General features: G+C 46.6%; 1 protein-coding gene across 1 annotated transcript; it reads left to right on the plus strand.

The window, feature by feature from the left end:
• The first annotated feature begins 370 nt into the window (after nucleotides 1-370).
• On the plus strand, nucleotides 371-18,558 carry LOC149439098 (SLAM family member 9-like). Its single transcript, XM_089659488.1, has 5 exons — nucleotides 371-569; nucleotides 5,575-5,892; nucleotides 11,146-11,388; nucleotides 12,851-12,955; nucleotides 17,771-18,558. The coding sequence occupies exons 1-5, from the start codon at nucleotides 509-511 to the stop codon at nucleotides 17,791-17,793; spliced, it is 750 nt and encodes a 249-aa protein (XP_089515614.1). The 5' UTR covers nucleotides 371-508; the 3' UTR covers nucleotides 17,794-18,558.
• The last annotated feature ends 1,823 nt before the right edge of the window (nucleotides 18,559-20,381 follow it).

Genomic DNA, 20,381 nt, shown 5'->3' on the forward strand with positions numbered 1-20,381 from the left:
AGATGCCCCTGGTACTTTTTTCATAGGCTTTTTTGAGTTTGGGCAAGGACACAGGGGCCCCATGATCCCCTATTGCCCGGGGGCCCCATGAGTTGTCAGTCCGCCCCTGGTCATGACTGTTTATAAACAATGTAACATTTTATTAGCTCCTGTGAGGATACATCAGGGGCAGAGAGTTTATCATCACTTAGGCAGACAATGTGGGGAAATTATAAAACAAGCGAAGAAACTACAATGTAGCAATAAACCAAAACCCCTGACCTCAAGAGCTGACAGTCTAAAGGAAACGGAGGGGGAGGGCTGAGAAGTGAAGACCTAGTTTATATATTTTTTGTACACAGGAGAGGAGCCGTGACCAAATCTAAATGACGGGACAGACATCAGACCTTCTGAGTCACGATATTACATCCTGTACTGACCTCACACTGGCTCAGTCCATCGCTCCGCTTCCTTTTTTTTTCTCGGGCGGATTGTTTTGTGAAAAGCGACTTTTCATTTCAACGGGACAATGACACCAAGAAGTGGACACATCCTCCTGCTCTGCCTGACGGTCCTTTACAAGACAATCGGTAAGTCTACTACCCTTTTTTTTTTACAAAATGATTAGGCTCACCGTATCTGACCATGAAATCTTTGTACAATCGACTTTAGATTTCCCAAAACATTAGATCGATCCCCATATTTCCCAAAACTGAGAAATATGGGGATCGATCTAAAGCTGACCGTAGATGGATCGATGTTTGGGAGGCTCAGCAGAGGCTGGCTACATTTCCATCCATGTGTGACCACTGCAGGTGAACAGAAGTAGATCTGCCAATCGACTTCTGTTCAATCATCCAGTTGGAGAAAATCTGCTCGATCGGTGTATTCTGACAGCAGATGAGCTGAAATTAGTGGTTTGTGTATATATATATACACACACACATATATATATATATATATATATATATATATATATATATATATATATATATATATATACACACACACACACACACAGTTGTGTTCAAAATAATAGCAGTGAGTTGAAAAAAAAGTGAATAAAGCTGAAAATCCTTCTAATACTTTTATTTCCATCCACACAAATGCATTGGGAACACGACACATTCTATTCCAAATCACAACATGAAGAAAAATACATCAAATTTGTGTTGTTCCTCTAAAAAAATTGAAGAAAAGTGAATATTAGACGGTTCAAAAAAAATCGCAGTGTTTGTATTCTTCTTTACAAACTCAAACATTCACTATATAAACTGAGAAATGTTTGAAGATTTTGCTTTCCTTTGAATGACTTCATGAATATTTGGTTGTAGTCGCACTGTTTCTGAGAACTGCTGTACATCTGTGTTGCATGGAGTCCCCCAACTTCTGGCCCCTGTGATCAGGTATTCCAGCCCAGGATGATTGGACCACATTCCACAGTTCTTCTCTATTTCTTGGTTTTGCCTCAGAAACGGCATTTTTGATGTCACCCCACAAGTTTTCTATTGGATGAAGATCCGGGGATTGGGCTGGTCACTCCATAACGTCCATCTTGTTGGTCTGGAACCAAGATGTTGCACGTTTACTGGTGTGTTTGGGGTCGTTGTCTTGTTGGAACACCCATTTCAAGGGCATTTCCTCTTCAGCATAAGGCAGCATAACCTCTCTAAGTATTCTGATGGATTCAAACTGATCCATGATCCCTGGTATGCGATAAATAGGCCCAACACCGTAGTATGAGAAACATCCCCATATCATGATGCTTGCACCACCATGCTTCACTGTCTTCACAGTGTACTGTGGCTTGAATTCAGTGTTTGGGGGTCGTCTGACAAACTGTCTCCGCCCACTAGACCCAAAAAGAACAATCTTACTTCCATCAGTCCACAAAATGTTGCGCCATTTCTCTTTAGGCCGGTCAATGTGCTCTTTGGCAGATTGTAACCTCTTCAGCACGTCTTTTTCCCAACAGTGGGACTTTGCGGGGACTTCTTGCAGATAGCTTGGCTTCACATAGGCGTCTTCTAATTGTAACAGTCCTCACAGGGAACGTCACACCTTCTTTCATCTTCCTGGAGCTGATTGTTGGCTGAGTCCATTTTGGCTATTCTTCTATCCATTCCAATGGTAGTTTTTCGCTTTCTTCCACGTCTTTCAGGATTTGGTTGCCATTTTAAAGCATTTGCGATCATTTTAGCTGAGCAGCCGATCATTTTCTGCACTTCTTTATATGTTTTCCCCTCTCCAATCAACTTTTTAATCAAGGTGCGCTGTTCTTCTGAACAATGTCTGGAACGACCCATTTTCCTCAGAATTTCAGAGAGAAATGCACTGTAACCAGCATGTCCAACATTTGCTGCCTTCCTTCCTTAAATAAGGGCAATAATTGCCACCTGTTTATCAAATCAGCAGCATGCATGTCATGACTGTTGGGTCTGTTGGATTTCTATGACTCTACTACACCTGCTAGGAAATTATTTGCCATGTAGAAATATCATTTCTACCAAAAACAGTGATTGATCCGGTTAGTGATGTCTGACTGCTAATATTTTGAACACAACTGTACAGTTGCAAGAAAAAGTATGTCAACCCCTTGGGATTACATGGAGTTTTGCATGAATTGGGCATAAAATGTGCTCTGAACGTCATCTAAGTCACAACAATAGAAGAACAGTCTGCTGAACATAATACTACACAAACATTAGATGCTGCCATGGTTTAATTGCACATAACATGTAAACATTCACAGTGCAGGGAGGAAAAAGTATGTGAGGCCCTAGCTTAATGACTTCTCCCAGAGCTAATTGGAGCCAAGAGTGAGCCAACCTTGACTCCAATCAGTGTGATGATATTGGATGTGTTGCTGACAGCTGTCCTGCCCTTAAAAAACACACACCTGTTTTGGGTTTACTGGTTTCAAGAAGCACTGTCTGATGTGAACCATGCCTCGCAGAAAAGAGCTCTCAGAAGACCTACAATCAAGAATTGTTCACATACTTTTTCTTGCAACTGTGTGTATATATATATATATATATATATATATATATATATATACACACATACATACATACACACACACTACTTGTATGACCAAGGCTGTTTGCCGAATTATGTAATCTCCTTTTTCTGTACTTGTACTGGTTGTGGGATCAACTAGAAAGCACAAGGAAGTAAGTGATCGCTAAAATGGCTGAGCTGCTGAAACACCAAAAGATACCAAAAAAGCCTTCCAAACATCAATATAAAAATGGGTGCAGAGCTAAATATATATTACACAGTAGAAAGTGTCAAAAAACAATCACAAAAAATGATGGATGAATAAATATTCAGTTCGATATAAAGTGACTAGTGGTGTGCAACAAGGTGGTATTGTAACAACCATAAAATGAATTGGTGATCATGTAAATCTTTGTCACTATAAAGTGACCACTGGTGCAGGGGTGGACTGACCATTTGGAAACTAGGGCACTGCCCGAGGGTCCGGGGTCAGTAGGGGGCCCCATGAGATGCCCCTGGTACCTTTTTCATAGGCTTTTTTGAGTTTGGGCAAGGACACAGGGGCCCCATGATCCCCTATTGCCCGGAGGCCCCATGAGTTGTCAGTCCGCCCCTGCACTGGTGCTAAATAAAGTGCTGATATAAATGGTTAAATGTCCATAAAAGTGGTGTACGGAAGATCCCATGATGATCTTCAATTGCTGGTGATCTATAATATCTACCCAATGGTCAGGTGATATGTCTGGTAATATAAGAATTGCGCACTCACCAGATGCGCAATCAAATCACGCATTTAGAGATATACACTCTCAGTAGGTCAGCTGAAGGTCCCTTTACGGGTAATTATGGTCTGGAGTTCCCTCACTGCTTCCTCTGCTGTCAGCAATGACTCTGCCGTCCTCCTAATGCAGCTCTGTGGGCTAGTAAAGCTCGTGAAGAGCCCAAAAAGAGGAGGCCAATAGCGTAATACTGCTTTAAATGGGATGTATTTATTCCATATATTGCAGATATACAGAGAACAAAATTCACTGACCATGTGCAGGAATCCAAGATGGTCACCGGGACCCATGTGGTGCTGGCGACGTGACGTCACGACGTTGCGTCACCACGTGGGATCTTCCATACATCACTTTTATGGACATCTAACCATTTATATCAGCACTTTATTATACATTATACAATTTTCTTGAGAATATTGCTTTAGATTTACCAAAAAACATATAATATGAGGTCAAACCTAAACAACACTTTCAGTTGTATCCAATTGGGCAGGCCCTTACACTACATAGTTGAAGGTAAATCTAAAGGAAATTGGGCAGAAATTGGACAGAAAATTGTGTAGTGTGTGGCCAGCCTTAGTCCGTAGGGTTCAATATTGAGTTGGCCCCACCCTTTCCACACACATGACCTTTAATGGCCTCCCAGTCTTAGTCCATAGGGTTCAATATTGAGTTAGCTCCACCCTTTCCACACACATGACCTTTAATGGCCTCCCAGTCTTAGTCCGTAGGGTTCAATATTGAGTTGGCCCTGCCCTTTGCAGCTATAACAGCTTCAACTCTTCTGGGAAGGCCGTCCACAAGGTTTAGGAGGGTGTCTATGGGAAGGTTGGACCATTCTTCCAGAAGCACATTTGTCAGGTCAGGCACTGATGTCGGGGGAGGAGGCCTGGCTCGCAGTCTCCACTCTAATTCATCCCAAAGGTGTTCTATGGGGTTGAGGTCAGGACTCTGTGCAGGACAGTCAAGTTCCTCCACCCCAAACTGGCTCCTCCATGTCTTTATGGACCTTGCTTTGTGCACTGGTGGGCAGTCATGTTGGAACAGGAAGGGGCCATCCCCAAACTCCTCCCACAAAGTTGGGAGCATGAAATTGTCCAAAATGTCACCTTAAGAGTTCCCTTCACTGGAACTAGGGGGCTAAGCCCAACCCCTGAAAAACACCCCCACACCATAATCCCCCCTCCATTAAACTTTACACTTGGCAAGTACCATTCTCTTGGCCACCACCAAACCCAGACAGGTCCATCGGATTGCCAGACAGAGAAGCATGATTGGTCACTCCAGAGAACACGTCTCCACTGCTCTAGAGTCCAGTGGCGGCGTGCTTTATACCGACGCTTTGCATTGCACTTGGTGATGGAAGGCTTGGATGCAGCTGCTCGGCCATGGAAACCTATTCCATGAAGCTCTCTACACACTGTTGTTGGGCTCATCTGAAGGCCACACCAAGTTTGGAGGTCTTTAGCTATTGACTCTGCAGACAGTTGGTGACTTCTGCGCACTGTGGAACATCGATCCTTTCAGTGAAGAACACAGCAGCTGCCATACCCAGGCAGGGATTTGGATTTTTGTTTTTGTGTGTGGCCAGTCCTGCTATTCTTGGTATGATTTCACCAAAAGAGTAGTTGATGCTTGGAATAGGATTCCAGCAGAGGTAGTCAGTCTAACAGTAAGTGGATTCAGACTTACTTGGGACAAACATACTCAAAGACTGAAGAACAATGAAATGGTGGAGAACCGATGGACTGCTTGATCTTTTTTCTGCCATCAGTCTTCTATGTTTCCATATAACCATCATTTAATCGTCCCCTAGGTGTGATTTGTGAGGCTCAGAATGAGGAAACGCGGTTGGTCTTTGGCGCGGAGGGAGGCAATGTCACTCTTCAGCTCAGCAGGAATGATGTTGAAGACGTCTCCTGGGTCTACGATGGTGATGTCAGAGTGAAAACAAAGCCAGGGGAACCCATCAACATTCGGGATCCCAACCACAGAGGGAACATGTGGACCACCGAAGATGCTTCTATAGGAATATCCAACCTCAGCCAGGAAGATCAAAAGGTCTACAGTGCAAGTCTACAGCTAAAAGCAACACAAGAGATCTACATGATACATTATGACCTGAAAGTCTACAGTAAGTCTTGTTGTAAAGAGAGAGAGGGGGAGAGAGAGAGCGGGGGGGAGAGGGAGGGAGGAGATGGGGGGAGAGAAAGAAGGGGGAGGGAGAGAGAGAGGGGGAGGGGGGAGGAGAGAGGGGAGGAGAGAGGGGGGGGAGAGAGGGGGGGGGAGAGAGGGGGGGGAGAGAGGGGGGAAAGAGAGAGGTGGGGGGAAAGAGAGAGGTGGGGGGAAAGAGAGAGAGAGAGCGGGAAAGAGAGAGAGAGAGCGGGAAAGAGAGAGAGCGGGAAAGGGAGAGAGAGAGCGGGAGAGAGGGAGCGGGAGAGAGGGAGGGGGAGAGAGGGAGGGAGGGGCGATTAGAGAGGGAGAGAGGGATGGGGGGGGAGAGAGGGATGGGGGGGAGGGAGGGAGAGAGGGATGGGGGAGGGGGAGAGAGAGGGAGGGAGAGAGAGGGAGGGGAGGGAGAGGGAGGGAGAGAGAGGGAGGGAGAGAGAGGGAGGGAGGGAGAGAGAGGGAGAGAGAGGGAGGGAGGGAGAGAGAGGGAGAGAGAGGGAGGGAGGGAGAGAGAGGGAGGGAGGGAGAGAGAGGGAGGGAGGGAGAGAGAGGGAGGGAGAGAGAGAGAGGGAGGGAGGGAGAGAGGGAGGGAGGGAGAGAGGGAGAGAGAGGGAGGGAGAGAGAGGGAGGGAGGGGGAGGGAGGGAGAGAGGGAGGGAGGGAGAGAGGGAGGGAGGGAGAGAGGGGGAGAGAGGGGGAGAGAGGGGGAGAGAGAGAGGGAGAGAGGGGAGAGAGAGAGGGGGGAGAGGGGGAGAGAGAGAGGGGGAGAGGGGGAGAGAGAGGGGGGGGGAGAGGGGGGGAGAGGGAGAGAGAGGGGGGGAGAGGGAGAGAGAGGGGGGAGGGAGAGAGAGGGGGGGAGGGAGAGAGAGGGGGGGAGGGAGAGGGAGAGAGAGGGGGGGGAGAGGGAGAGAGAGGGGGGGAGGGAGGAGAGAGGGGGGGGAGGGAGAGAGAGGGGGGGGAGAGGGAGAGAGAGGGGGGGGGAGAGGGAGAGAGAGGGGGGGGGAGAGGGAGAGAGAGGGGGGGGAAGAGGGAGAGAGAGGGGGGGAGAGGGAGAGAGAGGGGGGGAGAGGGAGAGAGAGGGGGGGAGGGAGAGAGAGGGGGGGAGAGGGGGGGAGAGGGGGGAGAGGGGGGAGGGAGAGGGGGGGAGAGGGGGAGAGGGGGGAGGGAGAGGGGGGAGAGGGGGGAGGGAGAGGAGGGGGAGAGGGAGAGAGAGGGGGAGAGGGAGAGCGAGGGGGGGGAGGGGAGAGAGGAGGGGGAGGGAGAGAGAGGGGGGAGGGGAGAGGGAGAGAGAGGGGAGAGGGAGAGAGAGGGGGGGAGGGAGAGAGGGGGGGAGGGAGAGGGAGAGAGAGGGGAGAGGAGGGGGGAGAGAGGGGAGAGGGAGAGGAGGGGGAGAGAGGGGAGAGGGAGAGGGGGGGAGAGAGGGGAGAGGGGGGGGGGGAGAGGGGAGAGGGGGGGGGGGAGAGAGAGGGGAGAGGGGGGGGGAGAGAGGGGAGAGGGAGAGGGAGAGGGGGGGGGGGGAGAGAGGGGAAGAGGAAGGGGGGGGGAGAGATGGAAGCCTTGTAAGTGCAGTTGGGCATAGGCTCCATTTCTTGGGTGAACCCTGTCATTTGTTGGACTGTTTTTTTTTACTTTTATTCTTCATCGTTATTTGTTAAACCCATGTAACTTACCTCAAGTCTTCCATCTTGGTGGTGATGTTGGAATTGAGCATCCATCAAATACTTTTGCCAATATAGTATGTGTATATATATAGTTTTATTTGCTATTTTTGCCAAAAAGTGTAGTTACCCTTTGAGGGGGGGAGAGAGAATAGAAAATGAGAAAATGATTGTAATAAATAACATATTGTATATACTGACCACTGTAGATTCCCTTTAATCAGGATCACATGGTGACAATTGTCTGTGCAGCTGCCCCGCCCTTCTCCAGTGTAAAGTACAATTTTCCTTTAGATTTAACAAAATCATATAATAAGAAGTGAAACCTGAACACTTTCCATTTGTCTGCGGTCAGTCAGGAGGCCCTTGCACTACATAGTTGGAGGAAAATCTAAAGGACACTGGGCAGCACAGTGGCTAAGTGGTTAGCATGTCTGCCTAGCCAGTGCTAGGATTACCAGTTCAAATCTCAATGTGCCCAGAGTCTGCATGTTCTCCCTGTACCTGCGTGGGTTTCCTCCGGGTACTCCAGTTTCCTCCCACACTCCAAAGACATGCTGGGAGGTTAATTGGCTCTGATCTAAATTGTCCCTAGTATGTGTATGTATGAATGTGAGTTAGGGACCTTAGATTGTACACCCCTTGAGGTTCGGGGACCTTAGATTGTACACCCCTTGAGGGTCGGGGACCTTAGATTGTACACCCCTTGAGGGTTAGGGACAGGGGTGGACTGACCATTTGGAAACTCGGGCACGGCCTGGGGTCAGTAGGGGGCCCCATGAGATGCCCCTGGTACCTTTTTCATAGGGTTTTTTGAGTTTGGGCAAGGACACAGGGGCCCCATGATCCCCTATTGCCCGGGGGCCCCATGAGTTGTCAGTCCACCCCTGGTTAGGGATTTTAGATTGTACGCTCGTTGAGGGTTAGGGACCTTAGATTGTACGCCCCTTGAGGGTTAGGGACCTTAGATTGTACGCTCGTTGAGGGTTAGGGACCTTAGATTGTACACCCCTTGAGGGTTAGGGACCTTAGATTGTACGCCCCTTGAAGGTTAGGGACTGATGTGAATGTACAATATATATATATAAAGCGCTGCATAAATTGATGGCGCTATACAAGTACCTGTAATAGGAAAACAGTATAATGTATGACCAGCATAGGAGAACACAACGCGATATGTAATGTATGGGGCAGGAAATCACATCGTGACATCTCAGTGTTGAAAAAATGGAGGAAGACCGTCTCACATAAAGGAAGCAACATTTTACAGTTTCAAAGTGTTATAAAATCCAACATATTCAGATTTATTGAATGTAAAGTGCAAGAGCTCATAGCAACCAAGCAGAAGCCACTTTACTGCTGCCACACTGGTCCTGGATGAGACCGGGTTCACACCAATGACGTGCTGGAAATGCTGTGAATCCTGTACATTTCCTGCACCGCACTGCAGTCGCACTTCACTTAACACATGGGCTGATTGGTGATCTACTGAATTCCGGGTGCCAATGTCCATAGCGTTCATCCAAGATCAATATGTAATGTTGAGGTGGGAAGACGCCGCACTCCAAGCAGCCCATGTGTTAAGTGAAGATCAAGAACAGCCTCAGAATAGACTTCTTGTCAAGGTCCTACCTTTCCTCAGAGTTGGTGTTGCTCCATGTGCTGGCATCCATCTTCAGTTTCTGCAAAGCATGGTGGGAGCTCTTTTATGCTTTCAGGCCTCTGCGGCCCCTCCCCCAGAGGGGTGTGGTTTATCACATTTAAGCCTGTTGTCTGCACTTGCTCTTTGCATTCATGTCCTGTATGATTGTGTTGCAGCAAGCTCTAGTTCTACTCTCGTTGCTTTCCTGGAAACCAACTCGGCTTTGACTAAGACTATTCCCTGCCTTATCCCTTTATCTGACCTCCCGTTGCTGAACCCGGTTTGTGACCTGTGTATTCTCGCCTGCTGTCTTGTACTGTTTGTCCCGCTGTTATCGACCCGGCCTGTCCGACTATGCTATCGTTTCCCATCTGGTTCCCACCAGCTATATGTCATTGGCGGCGGCCATTTCCGCAGCTGGGGTTACTCGGGGGCCGCGACCTGGTCCCTGGCTGCGTCAAGTCCATCCTCACCTCCAGGGGCCCTGGTGAAAGGTAGCCTGGGGCTTAGACTCCGCGCCCTGAGGGACTCCAGTCTGTGGGTGGTGGCTGTCGTCAGTCGGTGCGTGACCCTACCATTAGACCTGCGCGTCCATTCCACCGCTCCTGCCCTGACACTTCTCCCAGGCCATGCCTTCTGACACATTTCGTCCCACAGACCTTCGATCTTCACTTAACACATGGGCTGATTGGAGTGCGGCGTCTTCCCACATCAACATTACATATTGGGCTTGGTTGAACACTATGGACATCGACACCCAGATTTCAGTTGACCACCAATCAGCCCATGTGTTAAGTGAAGATCGAGAACAGCCTCAGAATAGACTTCTCCCAGGCCATGCCTTCTGACACATTTCGTCCCATAGACCTCTAGGACTAAACCCTGGTGGGTGGGACAAAATGCATCAGTGGTGGCTTGGGAGGAGCCGATGCTCTTGATCTTCATTTAACATATGGGTAGGTTGGAGTGTGGCGTCTTCCCACCTCACCATTACATATTGGGCTTCGTTGAACACTATGGACATCGGCACCCAGATTTCAGTTGACCACCAATCAGCCCATGTGTTAAGTGAAGATCGAAGGTCTGTGGGACGAAAGTGTCAGAAGGCATGGCCTGGGAGAAGTCTATTCTGAGGCTGTTCTCGATCTTCACTTAACACATGGGCTGATTGGTGATCAACTGAAATCTGGGTGCCGATGTCCATAGTGTTCATCCAAGCCCAATATGTAATGTTGAGGTGGGAAGACGCTGCACTCCAAGCAGCCCATGTGTCAAGTGAAGATCGAGAACAGCCTCAGAATAGATTTCTCCCAGGCCATGCCTTCTGACATAAATCGTCCCACAGACCTCTAGACCTCTATGAGATCTCTAGACCTCTATGACTAAACCCTGGTGGGTGGGACAAAATGCATCAGTGGTGGCTTGGGAGGAGCCGATGCTCTTGATCTTCACTTACATATGGGTTGGTTGGAGTGTGTTGCGTCTTCCCACATCAACATTATAGAAATTTCTCGCTTGGAATCTAACCTTATTTTGGACTCTAAGACACCGAGACCCTATTTTGGTCAGCTCAGCAGCCAACACCAAGATGTTAGCAATACATTATGAGCCATTCCAGAGCTCTGGTGGGGAAATAAAATGGACGCCTGCTCAGTGACTCCCCAACTGAGAAGGACTCACAAGTAAAGGTGCATCAAGATGACTCAGAAGTCAATTAGAGTTCTCTTTAAATTCATGTATCCAATGGGCTTCTCATTTTTTCAGTAGACCCCTACACTCACAACCCATCCCACAATAGCGGCACAAGGTTGGTCACCATGCTTTGGGAAGGTGAGTGACCACCTTCCAAGAGCACATGAAAAAAACAGAATACATCAATTTGGAATGTTTATTGAGATGTTTCTTCTGGTCTCCTGCAGAGATATTATCAGTAGAAGACATCCATTTAGAAAGCAACATCACCAACGCCGAGCTTTGTAGCGTTCTTATTACTTGTGTGGTGAAGGAACCCAACGTGACCGTGACCTGGAGAAGTGGCCAAAACATTACTGGTAACCTTCTATATATAGAAGATGCTCATTCGAGCCTCAACATCAGCTGTACCGCCAAGAACCCCGTCAGTAACGTCACCAAGACTGTTAAACCTTCAGAGTTCTGTAGAGGTAACTGAATATCTCATGTCTCATCTACATGGAGAGGGATGGGGGCTATTTTGTGCTCTGGGCCAATCAGCATAGACACTACGTGGAGAGGGGTGGTGGCAATTTTGCATTCTGGGCCAATAATAATAGACACTACATGGAGATGGGTGGTAGTTATTTTGTGTTCTGGGCCAAAAATCTAAGACACCACATGGAGAGGGGAGGCGGCTATTTTGTGTTCTGGGCCAAAAATCGTAGACATTACATGGAGAGGGGAGGCGGCTATTTTGTGTTCTGGGCCAATCAGCATAGACACTACATGGAGAGGGGTATCACTATTTTATGCACTAGGCCAATAATCATAGACACTACATGGAGAGGGGTGGCGGCTATTTTGTGTTCTGGGCCAATCAGCATAGACACTACATGGAAAGGGGTGGCGGCTATTTTGTGTTCTGGGCCAATCAGCATAGATACTACATGGAAAGGGGTGGCAGCTATTTTGTGTTATGGACCAATAATCATAGACATTACATGGAGAGAGGAGGCGGCTATTTTGTGTTCTGGGCCAATCAGCATAGACTCTACATGGAAAGGGGTGTCACTATTTTACGCACTAGGCCAATAATCATAGACACTACATGGAGAGGAGTGCTGGCTATTTTGTGTTCTGGGCCAATCAGCATAGACACTACATGGAAAGGGGTGGCGGCTATTTTGCGTTCTGGGCCAATCAGCATAGACACTACATGGAGAGGGGAGGTGGCTATTTTGCACTCTGGGCCAATAATAATATACACTACATGGAAAGGGGTGGCGGCTATTTTGCATTCTGGGCCAATGAACATGGACACTACATGGAAAGGGGTGGCGGCTATTTTGCACTCTGGGCCAATCAGCATGGACACTACATGGAAAGGGGTGGCGGCTATTGTGCGTTCTGGCCAATCAGCATAGACACTACATGGAGAGGGGTGGTGGCTATTTTGAGCTCTGGGCCAATCAGCATAGACACTACATGGAGAGGGGTGGCGGCTATTTTGAGCTCTGGGCCAATAATCAATGACAGTAAAGTCAGTTTTCAAGGAATCGCTAACCTTGCCGCCATTACTGCAGGGAGCCTTTGCCACCATTAGTGCATGAAAATGCCGACATTGGCGGCCATTATTTTATATTAAGGGCTGCTGTCAGGCATGTTTATTAAAAAATGATTCCTGTGAAACTGCACATACATTCATTCTGTGTGAATGAGGGCAAAATTGAATGTTATTAGGCTGCTTTCTCCTTAGGTTGAATGTTTTCCTTCATACAGAATATAGCGAACCAGGAAAATACTGCCTTACGGCCACTAGATGGAGCTGATGTTCATAGGAAATAAATATTTTTGGGTGGACAGGCAGCTTAAGAAAATCGCATTCGTTATTATTCAACTGGAAATTGAAGGAATGATGACCTATTTGTATCGTGTTTGTATTTCTTTCAGGAACGAAGGCCGGCAATGAAAGGGACATCCGCCTGGGGGTCATTGTTTTCATTGTTCTTGTCACTGCTGGCATCGCTTATTTTATATACCGCAGAGTAACAAAAAGTAAGTATTTCTTGTAGTTTATTTATTACAGGTACTTGTATAGTGCTGCCAATTTACATATATATTGTAGGTTCACATCAGTCCCCGCCCCCGAGGAGCGTACAATCTAAGGTCCCAAACTCACATTCATACATTCACATACTAGGGACAATTTAGACAGGAGCCAATTCAGCTCCCAGCATGTCTTTGGAGTGTGGGAGGAAACCGGAGTACCCGGAAGAAACCTATACAGGCACAGGGAGAACATTCAAACTCTAGGCAGGTGGTGCAGATTTGAACCAACGACCTAGGTACCGCTAGGTAGAAGTGCTAACCATTTAGCCACTGTGCTGCCTCTCAATGTGTTCACTACCCAGGTGAGCAACGAAAATGTTGAACAGCTTCCTTAGGAAGGGTTGTGAGAAGAGCATCCATATTGGACATAAGGAGAGGGAGGTCCACATGTCACCGACCTACAGTGGTAATGCCTTACGTGACTTTGCAGATCCATCTCCTCCCAGTCCTGTCTTGTATGGAGGAAACCGGAGCTTGATATCCACTCATAGACTTCCTTAGAAGATAATTGTAGCAACCCTGCTTTATGCAATTGTGTCCCCTCATAATGGGCACAGCGGGTGTACAGACCCGGGAACTCGGCACAGGGATGGTGGGAACCCCTCATAATGGGCACAGCGGGTGTACAGACCCGGGAACTCGGCACAGGGATGGTGGGAACCCCTCATAATGGGCACAGCGGGTGTACAGGCCCGGGAACTCGGCACAGGGATGGTGGGAACCCCTCATAATGGGCACAGCGGGTGTACAGACCCGGGAACTCGGCACAGGGATGGTGGGAACCCCTCATAATGGGCACAGCGGGTGTACAGACCCGGGAACTCGGCACAGGGATGGTGGGAACCCCTCATAATGGGCACAGCGGGTGTACAGACCCGGGAACTCGGCACAGGGATGGTGGGAACCCCTCATAATGGGCACAGCGGGTGTACAGGCCCGGGAACTCGGCACAGGGATGGTGGGAACCCCTCATAATGGGCACAGCGGGTGTACAGACCCGGGAACTCGGCACAGGGATGGTGGGAATCCCTCATAATGGGCACAGCGGGTGTACAGACCCAGGAACTCGGCACAGGGATGGTGGGAACCCCTCATAATGGGCACAGCGGGTGTACAGACCCGGGAACTCGGCACAGGGATGGTGGGAACCCCTCATAATGGGTACAGCTTGTATACAGACCCGGGAACTCAGCACAGGGATAGTGGGAACCCCCCGAGGAGAGTGGATATAGTGAATGCGGGGTCTGGGGAGTCCGGATATAGTGAATGCGGGGTCTGGGGACACCAGATATAGTGAATGCAGGGTCCGGGGAGAGTGGATATAGTGAATGCGGGGTCCGGGGAGTCCGGATATAGTGAATGCGGGGTCTGGGGACACCAGATATAGTGAATGCAGGGTCTGGGGAGAGCGGATATAGTGAATGCGGGGTCCGGGGAGAGCGGATATAGTGAATGCGGGGTCCGGGGAGAGCGGATATAGTGAATGCAGGGTCCGGGGTGAGCGGATATAGTGAATGCGGGGTCCGGGGAGAGCGGATATAGTGAATGCGGGGTCCGGGGAGATCGGATATAGTGAATGCGGGGTCCGGGGTGAGCGGATATAGTGAATGCGGGGTCCGGGGAGAGCGGATATAGTGAATGCGGGGTCCGGGGAGATCGGATATAGTGAATGCAGGGTCCGGGGAGAGAGGATATAGTGAATGCGGGGTCCGGGGAGAGTGGATATAGTGAATGCCGGGTCCGGGGAGAGAGGATATAGTGAATGTAGGGTCCGGGGAGAGCGGATATAGTGAATGCAGGGTCCGGGGAGAGAGGATATAGTGAATGCGGGGTCCGGGGAGAGTGGATATAGTGAATGCCGGGTCCGGGGAGAGAGGATATAGTGAATGTAGGGTCCGGGGAGAGCGGATATAGTGAATGCGGGGTCCAGGGAGAGCGGATATAGTGAATGCGGGGTCCGGGGAGAGCGGATATAGTGAATGCGGGGTCCGGGGAGAGCGGATATAGTGAATGCGGGGTCCGGTGAGAGCGGATATAGTGAATGCAGGGTCCGGGGAGAGCGGATATAGTGAATGCGGGGTCCGGGGAGAGCGGATATAGTGAATGCGGGGTCCGGGGAGAGCGGATATAGTGAATGCGGGGTTGTGGTAGCCATGATTACATCTAAAGAATTGGCTAATGGATGGAATTAATGCCAAATTCAGGCCCCATCCTGGATTTCTGACCACAGAGAGGACTTTATTGGCATGGAGGATGTACTACTTAAAATTCACCATTAGATGGCACTGTTGGATTGTCACATAGAAAAGAAATGGCAGTTCTCTCCTGGATTCTCTCCCTTGTTCCATGGAGTATCCCTTGAAGGAGATATTATTCAGGATTCATATAGCCCCAGCAGTTTGGGGTCTCAGAAAACTGTGGCCTAAAATATACAACTACAGTTCATGACACATCAGCACCATCAGTAAGTCGTATATATACTGTAATAAATCAATAAATAATGAAGTTTACTCGATACATGTGACACCCCCAGCAGATCATTTAAAAAAAAGAAAATTATTTTCAATTTTTATTAATGAAATAAAACATATAAAAGTAAACGAAGTGCCTTTACAATCCCCTCTTTACATTGGAGGTCAGTATGACACAGATCAGCCCCTGGTGCCGCCTCTCATCTGGAGACAATGCACAGTAAACATGGGGGGGGGGGGGGGGGGCTAGGAGACTGAGCACATGCCTGTTCTTCACCATGACAACAGCAGGTGGGTGGAGCTGGGAACACAAGTTCAGACATTTTTATATATTTACTTTTATTTCAGGAACTTATATGTCAATGTACGCAGCACTTTACATATATATTGTACATTCACATCAGTCCCTAACCCTTAAGGGGCGTACAATCTAAGGTCCCTAACTCACATTCATACATACACCCAGGGACGGGGCGCCCGGGCAATAGGGGATCATGGGGCCCCTGTGTCCTTGTCCACACTCAAAAAAAGCCTATAAAAAGGTACCAGGGGCATCTCATGGGTCCCCTACTGATCCTGGGCCCTCGGGCAGTGCCCGAGTTCTTGAATGGTCAGTCCGCCCCTGTATACACCAACTACAGGGGGGGAGCTAAGGACAGTCATGGGGTGCTTTGGGGGGGGGAGCTGAGGACAGTAATAGAGTGCTGTGGGGGGGAGCTGAGGACAGTAATGGGGTGCTGTGGGGACAGTAATGGGGTGCTTTAGGGGGGAGCTGAGGACAGTACTGGGGTGCTGTAGGGTGGCAGCTCAGGACAGTGATGGGGTGCTGGAGAGCTGAAGATGGTGATGGGGTGCTGTGGGGGGGGGGGGAAGCTGAGGACAGTAATGGGGTGCTGTGGGGGGAAGCTGAAGACAGTAATAGGGTGATGTGGGGGGGGGAGCTGAAGACAGTAATGGGGTGCTTGGGGGGGGGGGAAGCTGAGGACAGTAATGGAGTGTTGTGTGGGGGAGATGTGGACAGTAATGGGGTGCTGTGGGGGGGGAGCTGAAGACAGTAATGGGGTACTGTGTGGGGGAGCTGAGGACAGTAATGGGGTGCTGTGGGGGGGGGGAAGCTTAAGACAGTAATGGGGTGCTGTGATGGGGGAGCTGAGGACAGTAATGGGGTGCTGTGGGGGGGGGAAGCTGAGGACAGTAATGGGGTGCTGTGATGGGGGAGCTGAGGACAGTAATGGGGTGCTGTGGGGGGGGAAGCTGAGGACAGTAATGGGGTGCTGTGATGGGGGAGCTGAGGACAGTAATGGGGTGCTGTGGGGGAAGCTGAGGACAGTAATGAGGTGCTGTGATGGGGGAGCTTAGGACAGAAATCTGGTGCTGTAAGAGGGGGACAGGACAGTAATTGGGGGACTAGGGACATTAATGGGGAGCTGGGGGGGTGGGGGGACTGAGGACATTCACATCAGTCCCTAACCTTCAAAGGGTGTACAATCTAAAGTCCCTAACTCGCATTCATACATACACATACCGGGGCCAATTTACCTACCAGCATGTCTTTGGAGTGTGGGAGGAAACCGGAGTACCCGGAGGAAACCCACGCAGACAGAACATGCAAACTCCAGACAGGTGGTGCCGTGGTTGGGATTCGAACCAATGACCCGAGTACTGCCAGGGGGAAGTGCTAACCACTTAGCCACTGTGCTGCCCACCTTAATCCCAATTTCAGAACTATAAAAAAAAAATGAATGGATGGTGAAGCTGCAGAGATTTAATCCCCAGAACCCGAGGAAGATAAAGCGAGTCTATAATACAGATTTTTCTTTTTTTAATTAATGGTAAACCCACCCAATAATTGCTTTCATGAAGATTTAGGGTTGTAAAAAAAATCGTCATGTGAAATAGCTGGCTCCTTTTTTTCTCTGAATATGGGGCATCATGGAATGTTCTAAGGCTGTTTCCTCCACTTGTTGAATGTTATTCTTTCATTAAAAAAAAAAAAAAAAAAAACAGGTTCAGGAAAATACCTCTTCTTGGTCACTAGATGGAGCTGACATTTTTTGTCCTAGGATCTTGGCTCCATCTAGTGGCCATAATGAAGTATTGTCCAAAACCACTCTTTCTTTCTTTTTTTTAATGAATAAATAACATTTGCCCTGTGGAGGAAACAGAACATTCGATTTTGCCCCAGAACGAATGTACCTGCAGTTTCACTGAATGAATAGCTATGCAGGGTTTTTTTTTATACTAAACACACTCCATGCAGTTCTGTTCATAGTTGTATTATCTCTCACAGGGTGCAGAAGTGACGCCTCGTAGGGTTTCTGCCCGGCGGCTCAGGAGGAGTCCGGCGTTCAGCGTTTCCAGGCTCACTATCTCCAGGAGGACCATATTAAAGTGGGACTCCAGCTGGACAGCTAAATACTACATTGGAATACACATCTGTGAACTGGGTTGCCTATTGAAATGTGTCAAATCCTGTTCAGCCAGTCTTATGATTCACACAGCTCTGCTGCTCTATACAGTGGTGCCGCTATGGGGGTGACGCCGCATCCAGGTGACACCGGTCCCGCCATTTACGAGCCGCCGCTGTCTTTCAGAGCCATCTTCAGGAGGCAGGACAGCTCTGGATAGAGGGCGGGGATGCTCGAGTTACCAGCAGGTGATTGGTTGTTAGGATGCAGGGTGGTCCTAGCAACCAATCATCAGCAGGTGATTGGTTGTTAGGATGCAGGACGGCCCTAGCAGCCAATCACCAGCTTGCAGCTCCCACCCTCTGTCCAGGCTCGCTGTGTCTCCAGATGCAAGAATACTTGCAGGGGACCCCCTTTTTTTGTTTTATGCTAGAACATTATTGCTTAGACCTGCAGGGGACCCCCTTTTTTTGGTGGTTTACTATCGCTTTAAGCCATTTGCGATGTTGAACAGAACTGACATTTTTATATTTGAACGGGTAACAGAACAGAGACCTGGCGAAGAAAAGCGGCAACACTTGCAGCTGTTTGATGAAAATGTTTTTGTTTTTCTTTTATACAATATATTTATTTATAGTCTCATGTAAAATAAATTTTTATACAAAAAGGATTTATTGTAACTTTTTTTTTTTTTTAATGATTAAGGTTGGTTACAAATCTAAGGTTGGTTACAAATCTTATCACCTTGCAAATGAGAGTGACAATCCATCCTAATGATGAAAATATTTTTGTTTTTCTTTTTATACAATATATTTATTCATAGTATTGTGTAAAATAAATTTTTATACAAAAAGGATTTATTGTAACTTTTTATTTTTTTTTAGCCACTTGGTGAAGGTTGGTTACAAATTTTATCACCTTACAAATGAGAGCAACAATCCATCCTAATAGTGAAAATATTTTTGTTTTTCCTTTTATACAATGTTTTTTTTTATAATCCTGTGTAAAATAAATTTTTATACAAAAAGGATTTATTGTAACTTTTTTTTTTTTTTTAATGATTAAGGTTGGTTACAAATCTTATCACCTTGCAAATGAGAGTGGCAATCCATCCTAATGATGAAAATATTTTTGTTTTTCTTTTTATACAATATATTTATTCATAGTATTGTGTGAAATACATTTTTATACAAAAAGGATTTATTGTAATTTTTTTTTTTTTAAGCCACTTGGTGAAGGTTAGTTACAAATTTTATCAACTTGCAAATGAGAGCAACAAACCATCCTAATAGTGAAAATATTTTTGTTTTTCTTTTTATACAATATATTTATTTATAGTCTCATGTAAAATAAATTTTTATACAAAAAAGGATTTATTGTAACTTTTTTTTTTTTCAGCCACTTGGTGAAGGTTAGTTACAAATTTTATCACCTTACAAATGAGAGCGACAATCCATCCTAATAGTGAAAATATTTTTGTTTTTCTTTTTATACAATATATTTATTCATAGTATTGTGTGAAATACATTTTTATACAAAAAGGATTTATTGTAATTTTTTTTTTTAGCCACTTGGTGAAGGTTAGTTACAAATTTTATCACCTTACAAATGAGCAAATGAGAGCGACAATCCATCCTAATGATGAAAATATTTTTGTTTTTCCTTTTATACAATATATTTATTCATAATATTGTGTGAAATACATTTTTATACAAAAAGGATTTATTGTAACTTTTTTTTTTTTTTAATGGTGAAGGTTGGTTACAAATTTTATCACCTTGCAAATGAGAGCGACAATCCATCCTAATGATAAAAATAATACAATATATTTATTTATAGTCTAGTGTAAAATAAATTTTTAGACAAAAAGGATTTCTTGTAACTTTTTTATTTTTTAGCCACTTGGTGAAGATTAGTTACAAATCTTATCAACCTACAAATGAGCAAATGAGAGCGACAATCCATCCTAATAGTGAAAATATTTTTGTTTTTCTTTTTATACAATATATTTATTCATGGTATTGTGTGAAATACATTTTTATACAAAAAGGATTTATTGTAACTTTTTTTTTTTTTATCCACTTGGTGAAGGTTAGTTACAAATCTTATCAACCTGCAAATGAGAGCGACAATCCATCCTAATAGTGAAAATATTTTTGTTTTTCTTTTTATACAATATATTTATTCATAGTCTTGTGTGAAATACATTTTTAGATAAAAAGGATTTCTTGTAACTTTTTTTTTTTTTTTTTTAATGGTGAAGGTTAGTTACAAATCTTATCACCTTACAAATGAGCAAATGAGAGCGACAATCCATCCTAATAGTGAAAATATTTTTGTTTTTCTTTTTATACAATATATTTATTTATAGTCTTGTGTAAAATACATTTTTATACAAAAAGGATTTATTGTAACTTTTTTTTTTTAGCCACTTGGTGAAGGTTAGTTACAAATTTTATCACCTTACAAAAGAGCAAATGAGAGCGACAATCC

Source organism: Staurois parvus, unplaced genomic scaffold, assembly GCF_062004578.1.
Source record: "Staurois parvus isolate SC_StPar_1 unplaced genomic scaffold, SC_StPar_1.0 ptg001161l, whole genome shotgun sequence".
Lineage (NCBI taxonomy): Eukaryota > Metazoa > Chordata > Amphibia > Anura > Ranidae > Staurois > Staurois parvus.

Coding starts and splice junctions, on each gene's coding strand:
- LOC149439098 (XM_089659488.1), top strand. CDS start 509: ATGACACCAAGAAGTGGACACATCCTCCTGCTCTGCCTGACGGTCCTT. Junction 11,389..12,850: donor ACCTTCAGAGTTCTGTAGAG/GTAACTGAATAT, acceptor TATTTCTTTCAG/GAACGAAGGCCGGCAATGAA. Junction 12,956..17,770: donor ATACCGCAGAGTAACAAAAA/GTAAGTATTTCT, acceptor TATCTCTCACAG/GGTGCAGAAGTGACGCCTCG.